The sequence below is a fragment of the Equus asinus genome, chromosome 8 (genome assembly GCF_041296235.1).
Source record: "Equus asinus isolate D_3611 breed Donkey chromosome 8, EquAss-T2T_v2, whole genome shotgun sequence".
NCBI classification, from domain to species: Eukaryota; Metazoa; Chordata; class Mammalia; order Perissodactyla; family Equidae; genus Equus; species Equus asinus.
The window spans coordinates 83,236,171-83,248,496 of record NC_091797.1 but is presented as its reverse complement, the minus strand read 5'-3'; the positions used below and the strand labels follow the sequence as shown (position 1 = coordinate 83,248,496).

The window sequence follows — 12,326 nt, the reverse complement described above, 5'->3', positions numbered from 1 at the left end:
AGAGCATAGAGAACTCTCTTGAGCTCCTCATGACAGAGAGATTTTGAAAATGCTGATTCAGCTCTGTCTGAGCTACAAAATCCCATAGCCCACAGTCTAAAAAAAGTTTGCCTTCACTGGCTGTCATTCTACCTCTCAAGTGGCTTCCTTTTAAGGGGCACATATTGTACCATATGTTCTGAGTCTACTCTGCCCCATAAGCCCAGTTCCCCGGTATGGGGCTCTGTTCACCAGGAGAAAGAGATGTCTCTTGCTAAAGACCCTAAATACATCCTTTGGGCAATGTGTGTTGGGAGTACTATTAGTTAAGCTGGTCAGGGAGATGAAGGCTCTCTGAGATGACATTTGAACTGACAGTGAGTGACAGGAGAGAGAGAATTAAAGAGAAACGGAGTCCAAGCAGAGGGGACACAGAATGCAAAGAACTCTGAGGCAAGGATATCTTTGGTGTTTTAATCAGGAGTTAGCAAACTTTTCTGTAATAGGCCAGACAGTAAATATTTTAGGCATCGCAAGTCATACAGTATCTGTTGCAACTATTCAATTCTGCTGTTATAATGCAAAAGTAACCACAGACAATAAACAAACGGGTGGCAGTGTTCCAATAAAACTTAATTTATGGACACTGAAATGTGAATTTCTTCTAATTTTCACATGTCAGAAAATATTCTTTTGATTTTTTTTCCAATCATTTAAAAATGTAAAAACCATTTTGGGGCCATAGTTTGCTAACATAAGGTCGGTTAGGTAGGCTGGGATCGATCTTTCAGGACATGTAGGGCACAATAACAATCAGATTAAGGCAAAGCCCCTTTTCCCCTCCAAATGGTCAGCCACCGTCAGGGTAACTGCAGGCCAGGGTACCAATTCCGCCAGGCCCAGCTTCCTACAGCTCATGGAAGATCATCAGGTTTGTTTTAGTTTCCCCCAGTAACAAGAAAGGACAAACGAGCGAAAAGTCAGGCACGCACACACATTTATCGAGCCAGAAAGCCAGAGAGGACGTGCCCAGGTTCACGCTGACGTTTCTCCCGCACGCACCGAGGGTTTTAAAGTTGGGCGCACACCTGCTCCCAGCCAGAGCGCACCTGCTGAGCCGTACTCCGGCCTCTTCTCGCGAGAGCGCCGCTGTAGTAGTGGCCCCCACCCCCTCCCCGCCACCGAGTCCCTCTCCCCGCCCCCTCGCCGGCCTCCGCGCTCTGGCACCCTCCCTGCCACCTCCACCGCCCCCGGGAGCAGCCTCGGCCCGCCGCGCGCGCGCTTCCCCCATGCCCCCGCCCGCCGGCCGCTCGCTCGCACGCACGCCCGGTAGTAATTTCACTTTGCCACGCGAGCTCCGCATCCCCTCGAAATCCCGCCCCCGGCTCCCCCTGTCCCCGCTGGGAGCCGTCCCCTGCCCCGGCCAGGTGCGCGAGCCTGCGCGCGCCTCCTCCGGCGGGTCCCTGGCGCGCCGGGGCCGGGGCCGGCTGGGGCGGATGCGCGCACGGCGCCTCTCCACCAACCCGCTCCCCTGCAGGTCCCTCGCTCGCTCGCCATCCCTCGCCGGCACTCCCTCGCTCCCCCCACCCCCCTTTGATTGACAGGCAAGATGTCGGTGTGGAGCGAGGCAGGAGCGAATGCAGCAGCCGTCACCCCCGGAGCCCGGCGGCGGCAGCAGCAGCAGCAGCAGCAGCAGCGCGAGGAGGAGACAGCAGCCAGCCGCAGTCGCCGCCGCAGCCGCGGGAGCAATGCAGACAGCATCTTGAGAACGCGCTAAAGCACCCCAAACGGTGGACAATGCCTTGTCACTGCAACTGGGAGGGGGGCAAACCAGATTTTTTTTGACATAAAAGCAAGCCAGCCAAAAATATATAATTTTGTCCTTCACGGAGCCGGTGTGTAAAGAGTGAGCGCTATTTTCCTTCTCCCCCTCCTCCCCCTCCTCCTCCTCCTTTTCCTCCTCCTCCTCCCCTCCCTAAGTGTACAGACAGCATCACATCACCTGGTTTGCTTCTGAGAAACAGCATCTCTCCTTTTCAGGGATCAGAGACTCAGAGAGAGAAGACATTCTAATGGAGTCGGCTTGATACCCCAAAATAAAATAATAAATTTTGGTTCTTGTCCCCTCCTCCCACCCCCACCCCCTCAACCCTGTGTGAGATGTTGGGTTTCTTCTTCATGAGACATTGTTGAGAAGTCGCAGTGGTTGGAGAGGCGGAGGGGGTAGACTACCTCCCCCCCCCCTTTTTTCTCTCTGGGAGGAGGAGGAGGGAAGGGGGCTTGCAGAGCAAGCGATGGATGAGGAAAACATGACGAAAAGCGAGGAGCAGCAGCCTCTGAGTTTGCAAAAAGCCTTACAGCAGTGCGAGTTGGTCCAAAACATGATAGACCTGAGCATCTCCAACCTGGAAGGGCTTAGGACCAAATGTGCTACCTCCAACGACCTCACACAAAAAGAAATCCGGACCCTGGAGGTAGGTGTTGCCTAGGGGGGAAAGCAATCCTTGCTTCCCTCCCCTTTCTCCCCACCGTCCCCTTTCCTTTGATTCTGTTTGGGGTGGGGGGAGTGGAGGGCAGCAAGGGGGGTGCGATGTGGTTTTCTGTGGATTCTTGCAAAGCCTGCACTGGGTGGCCCTTTACTGTACTGCTGTCGTCTTCGCTTGGCTGGGTGATGGTAGTAGTAGTCGTTGGTATTCTTTATTATTATTCTTGCGGCTGTTAGTATCATTGGCTTCCTCTCTGAGGAGTGAGTTCTCTCTGTTTTCCGCTTGTGGATTTGTTTATATGCCAAGGGGGCTTGTGTGCCGGCTAAGACATTAAGACGCTGCAGAGAGCCCACGTGACCTTGCGCATTCTGCAGGTGGTCAAAGGTGCTTTTTGCTCGCAGAATGGGGCTGCCTATAAATACAGACCTTTTCTTCTCTCGGCCTCCTCCCCAGCGCCCCTTTTGCTCCTTGGATTTTGTGTTTTTTCCAGTGATGTACATGTCAGGAGGCAAGATGCATGGAAAAAAATTCCCCATTGAGCTACCCACTTCCAATCAAATCATTTTGATGCAGGGAGCTGTTGCAGGCCTAAAACGTGTAAAAAGATGAAAAAAAAAAAATAATTCCAGGAACAGCACACACAAGTGGTGCGGGAAAATACTCTTGAGTCTCGGTGGGACCATCAGGAAAGGGGTCCGGAGGAGGAGTTATCTTTGGGTTGTTGTAACATTCTCTCCAACAGAACTTAAGGGGGAGTTTGAAGCCGTTTTGCAGAGCTGGGATGGATGCAAAGTTACTCAGGAAGGAGATGGCAGAAGTTATTTCTTCAAAAGGCCATTTGGTCAAAGGAGGAAGGTTTCAAGAGCCATAGAAAGTGCCTGATGCCTGTGTCCATGTAATCAGTGGGCATGCACCTTGCTTGAAACATCTGAAGGGTTCAGCTCACTTCCCTCCCTCAAACTGGCCCAGCTGTACACATGGCTTGATTAAATTTGGGGACTCCCATTTGCTGGCATTTGCTGAGGGTGTTGGCAGTGGGGCTGGGAGCAAAGAACAGGGGTTCTCCCTGTGGTGGAGTGGGCATGTGCAGTGCTGGGAGCTTCCCTCTGTTTCCAAGGCCTGAACTCTTCAATCTCTACTGAATCTTTTAGCCTCTGTTCTAGCCTGGATGAGCACCTCTCTCTGATTCACTTTCAAGTCTTTCTTTTTCCTCCGTGGTTTTAAATTTGGCCAGATGTCAGCCTGCAGGAAGGTCATCAGTTTGAAAGTGGAGTTGTGTGTGTGTTGAATATGCTGTTTGCTACCCTCCGGTGCATGTCTGTGTGCACCTGTCATCTGGGAAAATGATCCTCAGAAATGAAATAAGATGAATGTCAAGGGGTGTAAGACGAGTGGAAATTCTGTTAGGAGGCACAGGTACTTTCTTTTTCAGAGCTTGGGGAGAGCAGTCTAGTCTAGGATTCTGCTGCTGGGAGAAAAAGTGTGGGATGCCCTGGCCCAGCCTTCTGTCTGTCTGAGCAGTGACCAAGATAATATTCTGTTCAGAACTGCATACAGTAAATAAATGAATAACCCCAGAGGGCGACCTGGGGTCTCTTCTGGTCCTCTGAGTCAGGAGTCCCAAATGCTAGTTTGTGTATTGCTGTGCAAGTTTCTCAAGTTTTCTTTTCCTCTTCAGCGTGCTCCATCCTCTGATAACTCCCTGGACAATGGTGATTGTCACAGTGGGCCCTGGATTCTGTGGCTTCTTTTCTGCGTAGTGGTTTTCTTTTTAAACTGCGGATGGATGGAGTCATTGGTTTAGTGGGAGGTTGAAGTTATTGAGAATGCATCTGTTTGTTGGTTTCCTAGTCCCAGTATGCCACAGACCATGCCAACCATTTTGTCCGTATTGCCCAGGGAAGGGTCTCCAGCAATCATGCAAGTTTAGGCTTCCCAGGTCTGTAGGGCTAGAGTGGGACCGCTGAGGGAGGGGCTGGTGAGTTGGGGTCCAGTCAAGCCCTGTGGGCTTTGGATCCACAGGGGTTTTTTTTATCCCTAAGTTGTCAAATTTTGTATATCAAAACCACCTGGGGGAGCTTATTAAAAATGCACGTTCTCGGCCTCTAACCCCCAAGGTTCTAATTCAGTTGGGATTGGATGAGGCCCCGGGAGTCTGCATTTAATAAATAGTCAAGGTTTCTGATGCGTATTTTCGTACTGATATTTTGAGAAATACTAATCTATTAGGAGATGGATGTCATGTTTCAGCTGTTGGTGATGACTCCTTGCTGACCAACACTAAAGAAACAGACCATCCCTGAACACCTTGATAATAAGCCAAATTTAGTATCGTGCATATACCCCTGTAGGAACAAGAATGTACAACATGGCCTTACCTTCAAGAAGCGTACTTCCTGGTTAGGGAGACAAGGCTACTGATATATATATATATATGTGAAATAATGAGAAAGTCCAAACAGTGAATAATTTGGGAGACAGCGTGTGGCGCCATTAGGAATGTGTTCAGCTGCATGAAATGGTCAGTCCTACCACAGTGGTTAAGCAAATAATGGTTTCTTTTTCTCATGTGGCAAGAAGGCTGGAGGTATTTAGCTGCTTGGGTTGGCTCAGTAAGTTAATAATATCAGGGCTGATGTCTTTGCAAATTCTCATGGCCTCTTCCTTATGGTTGCAAGATGGCTCCTGGAGCTGTCGACCTTACGGCCAGGTCAAGGCAGGCAGGAGGAGGACTGGGTGAGTGTGAAGGAATCAAGGGTTCCTATCTTTGTTTGGCTTCTCCTCCTCCTCCCTGCCCCGCAGAAGATGTTTAGTTGTGTCTTCCTGGCCAGAACTGGGTCAAATGGCTCGTCCAAGCTGCAAGGCTGGGAGGTGGGGAAGGGGGAACACCGGCATGATTGGTTTAGATGGGTTGAGATCCATTGCCTGGGTTGACCTGTTGCCACTCTGTATAAAATCGGGGTTCTTCTGGCATGGAGGCAGGCACGCAGGGATATGGGTGGACAGCCGCATGTTGGCCACAGGATGTTATCGGGAGATATTTTGGTGGAGAACAGAGATCATGAGGTTTGGAGATGCACCGATGTAGTTTTGAATTTGAGCTTTTCTACTTACTTTTTGTTGTTGTTGGTGAGGAAGATTAGCCCTGAGCTAACGTCTGCTGCCAATCCTCCTCTTTTTTGGCTGAGGAAGACTGGCCCTGAGCTAATGTCCGTGCCCATCTTCCTCTATTTTATATGTGGGATGCCTGCCACAGCATGGCTTGATGAACGGTGTTTAGGTCCCGGCCCGGGATCTGAACCGTTCAATCCCGGGCCGCCAAAGCAGAGTGCACGAACTTAGCTACCATGTCACTGGGCCGGCCACTCTACTTCCTTTATCTTGGGCTAGTGACTTAAATTTTCTGACCCACAGTTTAGCTTTTGGCAAAATGACAATGATAGAATAATATTATCTACTTCAGAGTGGTCGTGAAGATTAAAAGAGATGATGTTTTCAAGGGTCTAGTGTTATTTCTGGCACAGTGCCTGCAGGCGCTAAATAAATGATAGCTATGATGATGATGGTGATTAGCATTACCTGGTATGGAATAGCTGCCACGGAAGGGAACAGCTCAGATCAGAGCGAGAGAAGAAAGAGCTTGAACAGCATTTCCAAAGTATGTTCTGTGGAACCCTAGGTCTGTGGGATGTTAGCATTTCTCATTCTTTCAACAAATGCTGAAATTCAGGCACTGTACTAGATGCTGATGGTCAATAAGTATTCCGTGGACAAAATGAATTCTATGGTTAATACATTTGGGAAAGGTTGAGTTAAGCAAAGGGAAACAGACATATTTACTGCAGGACTTCTCAGAGCCTTTAATATGCCATCTATGTGCATGGTGCCTCTAAGGGAGGGTAGAGGCTGCAATAATTCCTTTTTCCAAGGCTCTCTCTCGGGATTGATGTTCCATAGAATACACCCGGGGAAACATTTGGCAAAGCAGTTAGGGAAGCTTTCTTGGTTGGGGAACTGGGGACCCTGAGTGGAGTGAAGGGTGGGGAGGGTTTCGGTTGCAGCGGTTGGGGAGAGCTTGCTGGGCAGAAACAACAAGCCAGATGAAGGCATTTTCATGCCGTGTCACGGACTCCTGGGGTCTGCCTAAGGACAGGGGAGTCAGACCAACAAAGTTTCATCCCTTTGATGGAGGAGATAGAAATCTTCAAAGATTTTGGAGTGACTACAATAAAAAAGATGTTTAAAGGTTGGTCTGATGACAGCCTGCAGCAGAGGCCAGCAAACTTTTTCTGTAAAGCGACAGATAGCAAATCCTTGAGGCTTTGTGGGCCATACGGTTTCCATGGCAACCACTCACCTTGGCTGTTGTAACACGCAGCGGCTACGGCCAATAGGTAAAGGAACATTTGCCAATAAGACTTCATTTATGGGCCTGAAATTCAAATTTGATAGAATTTTCACGTGTCGCGAAATATTATTTTCCTTTTGATTTTTTTTTTTTTTGACATTTAAAAATGTAAAACCTACTCTTAGGTTTTGGGCCTTACAAAAACAGGTGGTGGGGCAGAGTTGGCCCACGGGCTGTAGCTTGCTGACCCCTCATCTATAGGGTGGATGATCCACTTCTGCTGATCTTGCCCGGGTCACTCATGTGGTGTGGTCATCTGGTGGCTCAACTGGGGCTGGATGGTCCAAGATGGCCTGGCTCACACGGCTGGTGGCATGCTGGTGGTTGGTTGGGGCACCTCTGTTCTCCTCCACGTGTCCTCTCCAGCAGGACAGCCCAGATTTCTTACATGGTGGCAGCAGCAGGGGTCCAGGAAGATAAGCCCCAGTGCACAGCCTCTCTTAAGCCTCTGCTTCCATAACCTTTGCTAATGTCCCATTGGCTAAAGCAAGTTACGTGGATAAGCCCAGAGTCAATGTGGAAGTTACTATCTAAAGGTATGAATTCCTGGGGGTGTGGTTCACTGGGGGCCGATGAACAATCTGATGTACCCAGTGTACCACAGCTATGAAAAAACCCCAAAATAAAACCAAAGAGCCTGGAAAGGAGAGAGAGGAGTATGGATGATCAGCAAAAGCCCCCTTGAGGAGGTTTAACCGACTCGAGGAGGCTAGCCATGAAATATCTGGGGAATGCCATCAGACAGAGGAAACAGCAAATGCAAATTTCTTGGGTGAGAATGTGCTCGAATGTTATCAGAGCAGCAAGGAGACCACTGTGGTTGGAGTGGAGTGAGAGGGAAAAGGATGAGGGGCCCAGGGGGAGACAGAAAATAGACTGTAGGGGGTAAAGTTGGGAGCAGGCAGACAAGTTGGGGGGGTTCGTGTGGAAGTCAAAGCTGGGAAGAGTGTGCTTTGGACTAGTATGATGGTTGGGGGCATGGGGCAAGTGGCTGGATTCAAAAGGTAAGTGGATGGGAAGTGCTCATGAATCGGATGTAGGGAATAAAGGAAAATAAGGAATTAAGGATTGTTTCTAGGTGTTTGGCCTAAGAGCCAAACTATTCTGAAATATTTCTGAAGTGGTTTGATGAAATGGTTTGATGAATGCTGCTTCAGATTTTTTTTTCAGTCCTACCCATACATGGATTGAAAACATTAAGCTTACATTGTTTAGCCTGGAGAAGATGGGGTAACCAATTATTGTTGATTTTATGTTGTTTGCATATTGGGTGGCTAGTCTTAGACTCCGATGAGGGCAAAGTAGGAGATGTGACTGGGACCAGACAGTGACATACACACAGACACACACACACAGACACACACACACATTTCAAACCTGTACTACAGTAGGGAGAATGGCGTAATGGACCCCTATGTACCCATCACACAAATTCAACAATGATCAAATTATGGCCAGTCACTCTCCACCCGCCTCAACCTTCCCTAGATTATTTTAAACCAATTCCTAAAGCATCATAGCATTTCATTCTCAAATATTTCAGTATATATTTCTCTTTTTTTGAGATATCGTTGACATGTAACATGATATTAGTTTCAGGTATACAACATAATGATCCAATATTTGTCTATATTGTGAAATGATCACAACAGTAAGTTTAGTTAAATCCATCACCATACGTAGTTACAAAAATTTTTTTCTTGTGATGAGAACTTTTAAGATTTACTCTCTTAGCAGTTTCAATATGTATTTCTGATAAATAGTGAGTACTCTGTCTTAAGCATGATGAGATTACTATTATTACACTAACAATTCCTTAGATATTTCCCTAAACAACAAATCAAAACATTTATACGCAAACAAGAGCTTTACTTCTCAAAGTACAAACTTTACTTCCCAAAAGTTCCCCAAAGAGAACTTTACTTCCCGAAGCCACAGTGGAAGGCATCTGCCTTGCCCTAGCCCTGCTGGCATTACTTAAAACATTCTTGAAAACTGTCTACAGAGTCACTTTACAAGAAAAGAAGTCTCAATTTTTTCTTGACCTTAAATGGTAGCCTTTAAGATGGCCGCTTGACTGATCCCTGATGACTTTTGTCCATTTAAAATGTATAAATAGTCAGGTCCACTCTCAAAGAACAAGCCGTGTTGCCACTGAAGATGATCATGACGGTGTTCTGTGCACAGCGTCTGAAAGGAAACTCAAAGAGAAGCGTCATGGCTTTGGTGTTAGGATAAGTCTTTAGCTATTCCCAATGTCTACTCTGAAACGGGACCCAGTTGGTTAGCTTCAACATTCATCCACTCATCCACTCATCCACTCATCCACTCAACCACTCATCCACTCATCCACTCATCCACTCATCCACTCATCCACTCATTCCACTTTGTGTTAAATGCATTAGACGTATAAAGGTGTCTGGAACAAAGTCTTGCCCATATGGGGCTTAGGATGTTCAGATATATGGAGTGTGTCAGGCACTGTGCTAGATACCAGGACACAGAATATGTCTGCTCGTGGATGTAGTGATGTGATGTTAAAGCTAGGACTTGAAGAATGATGAAGTTAACGAGAGATGAGGAAAGGCTGTTCCAGGCAGAAGGATGGGATGTGCAAAAGCCTAGAGGTAGGAAACAGCATGGAGGACGTCCAGCGTGGCTGGAGTATAGTGTTTCGGCCCCATTTGAAGGCAAGGGGATGGAGCAGGAATTTTTCATTTTTTTAACTGGGTTCCTTTGCATCTTTTTCCTGTCTCATCTCCTCATTATAGAAAAACGAGGCAGTCCCATTTGCCAAATTGAATAAAACTCTCTAATCTATGATCTCCACTTCTCAAATACAATTTGAAAGCATAACATGGATTTATTGGTCCCCTAAGGTGGAGGCAGGTTCTTTAACACCACAACAAACACAAGCCATCATAATAATAGATGGGCAAGACCTTGAGAAGGGTAGGGTGGGGGGAGGGGAAATAAAGCCAGGAGAAAAGAGGTGGCGAAATGGAAATACATTTTAAGTCCTGTGCTTTGTGGTTTATTATTAACAACAGTACAGAAAATGTCTGTAAGAGTTATGAAAAATTCACTAGGAGCATGCTACAGGTCTGTGAAGCTGGTCATTGTTTGATCAGATTAACGATAATGAGAGCAGTCTTAAATTAACTCAGATTAAGAGGAGGACTCCCGCCACCCCCCATTATTCAGTCATACATACATAATCACATTTCTTCACAGCCAGTCGCCCTGAGTTGTCTGCTAGGATGGGAATGAGGGTCTTTGCAAAGGCAGAGCCAGGACAGCAGAGGGTGGGCTGAGCCCAGATGCCACCGGGAAATGGGGTCCCATGGAGGAAGAGTCCCTGGACACTCTTCTGGGCTCTAGCTTTTTTCTAGTCTCCCTGACACTGCCCTTCTGTTTTTCAGACTGGTTTCCTTCTTTCTGGGTCTGCTTCATCCCAACTCATGATTTCCCAGCGTTGAGCCATGCCATGTCCTAGGGGCTGGGGATACATCTGTGAGTGAAACAGGCAAAGAGCCCTGATGTTGTGCAGCTGACGTTCTAGTCAGGGAGACAGACAATAAACAAACAAACAGAAAGAGTAAGGAAATTGAAAGTATGATAGAAGGTGGTAAATATTATGGAGAAAAATGAGCAGATTTCATGGAAAATGTGGCATTTGAACAAAGACTTAAAGGAAGTGAGGGGGAGTGGTCCATGAGGTTATCTGGGGCACGGGGAAAAGCACTTAAAATGAGGCAACAGCTTGTGCAAAGGCCCTGAGGTCTTGGAGGAACAGCCAGGAATCTTGTGTGACTGGCGTGGAGGGTTGAGTATCAGGTCAGAACAGCAAAGTGGGACCAGATCAGTAGGGTCTTTTAGACCAGTATAAAGATTTTCACTACATGAAATGAAATGCATTGGAGGGTTGTGAGCAGAGGAGTTCCTGATCTGACTTGAGTTTTAACAGCATCTTTTTAGCCAATGGTTGAGAATAGACTGTGGAGCATGAACAGAAGCAGATAAATGAGTTAGAAGACTATTGCAAGGGAGAGACGACGGTGAGCCGTGGTTGGATTTTGGATATATTTAGAAATTACAGCAAACAGGATTTCCAGATATTTTTGACCTTGCCTGTTGATCGATGTAAAGAAAACAGTGGTGTTTGCCGATTGTATTAATCCGAGCTCTTTTACTGCAGGTTGACAGAAACATACCTCAAATTGCTTATGCAAAAAGGGGGAATTCTTTGGCTTACATAACTGAGAAGCTTATGGGTAGCACTAGCTTCAGCATGGCTGGATCCAGGTACTTAAAGCCTGGAGACAAGGACCTCTCTCTCCATTTCTCAGCTCCACTTTCTCTGTGTGTTGCTTTCATTCAGGCAGTCTTTCATTCTGGCAGGATGGCCAGTGGAAGCGCCATGCTTACATTCTGTCATCTTGGCTACTGTGAGGGAGGAGCATGGTTATTTCCCCATGACTCCAATGAATGTCTGGGGTGGCCTGTTCACTGGTCAGGCTTGGTTCATTTCCCTACTCCTAGGGTCGGGAGGGCACAGCATTCTCAGGTCAATTCTGCAGCCAGGAAGGGAGGTCAGCTCTTCCCAAGCCCCATGGACTGAGCAGTGAGGTTCTCCAAATGAAAGCTGGGATGTTGTAACCGAAGGATGATAAGCTTTGCTGCAAGAAACAGTAGATTCTGTTGTCCCAACATTGTCCCAATTCTTAATCCAGAAATCCAGCAAATGCAGAAAATTCTAAGTAGGGTATAAGGATCAAAAGGGCAGAGAGAGTGTTACTGGGAATGTCTGGATGTTTGGAGTGGGGTGTTTCAGAGCACTTTTAACTCAGCGCTCCCAAAGTCAGCTGGATTTACATAATGACCTCCTTACTCCACTTGTCTATCTGAGACCAAGAAACCTTTGCTTCCAGTGTCTTCTCATGTCTGGCCTCCCTTTCAAGATGGGCCGTGTGTCTTTGTTGGGACAGTGAGTGGATGGAGAAATGGAACACAGTGCCCCAGTCCCAGCTCTGCCACCTTCTCACCACTGTCTAACTTGGGCAAGTTACGTAACTTGACTGAGCTGTAGAGGATCCTGGGAGGATCAAAGGAAAGAAGGTTATTAAAAGCACTTGGGACACTGTGGACCTACAAGACAGGGTCTGGCTGTATTGCTCCCAGGTAGGGAACACTTTATGATATTTGCCGAGGATAGAGTCGCCAGATGAAATAGAGGATGCTCAGTTAAACTTGAATTTTGGATAAACAACAAATAATTTTCCAGTATAAGTATGCCCAAGTATTGCATGAGACATACTTAAGCTGAAAAATTATTCATTGTTTATCTGAAATTGAAATTTAACTGAATATCCTTTTATTTGCTAAATCAGGCAGTGCTAGGACACCATAACAAGGGTAATGCATTATTGTCACTGATCACTCATGCCTAACCC

General features: G+C 47.1%; 1 protein-coding gene across 1 annotated transcript in view; it reads left to right on the top strand.

Annotated features, from left to right (window-relative positions):
* Window positions 1–1,168: 1,168 nt before the first annotated feature.
* KSR2 (kinase suppressor of ras 2) overlaps window positions 1,169–12,326 on the top strand; it is a 373,230-nt gene continuing 362,072 nt past the window's right edge. Inside the window, exon 1 of the mRNA XM_070516151.1 lies at window positions 1,169–2,453. Coding sequence (XP_070372252.1) covers window positions 2,274–2,453 — 180 coding nt within the window. The 5' untranslated portion in view covers window positions 1,169–2,273. The remainder of the gene's footprint in view (window positions 2,454–12,326) is intronic.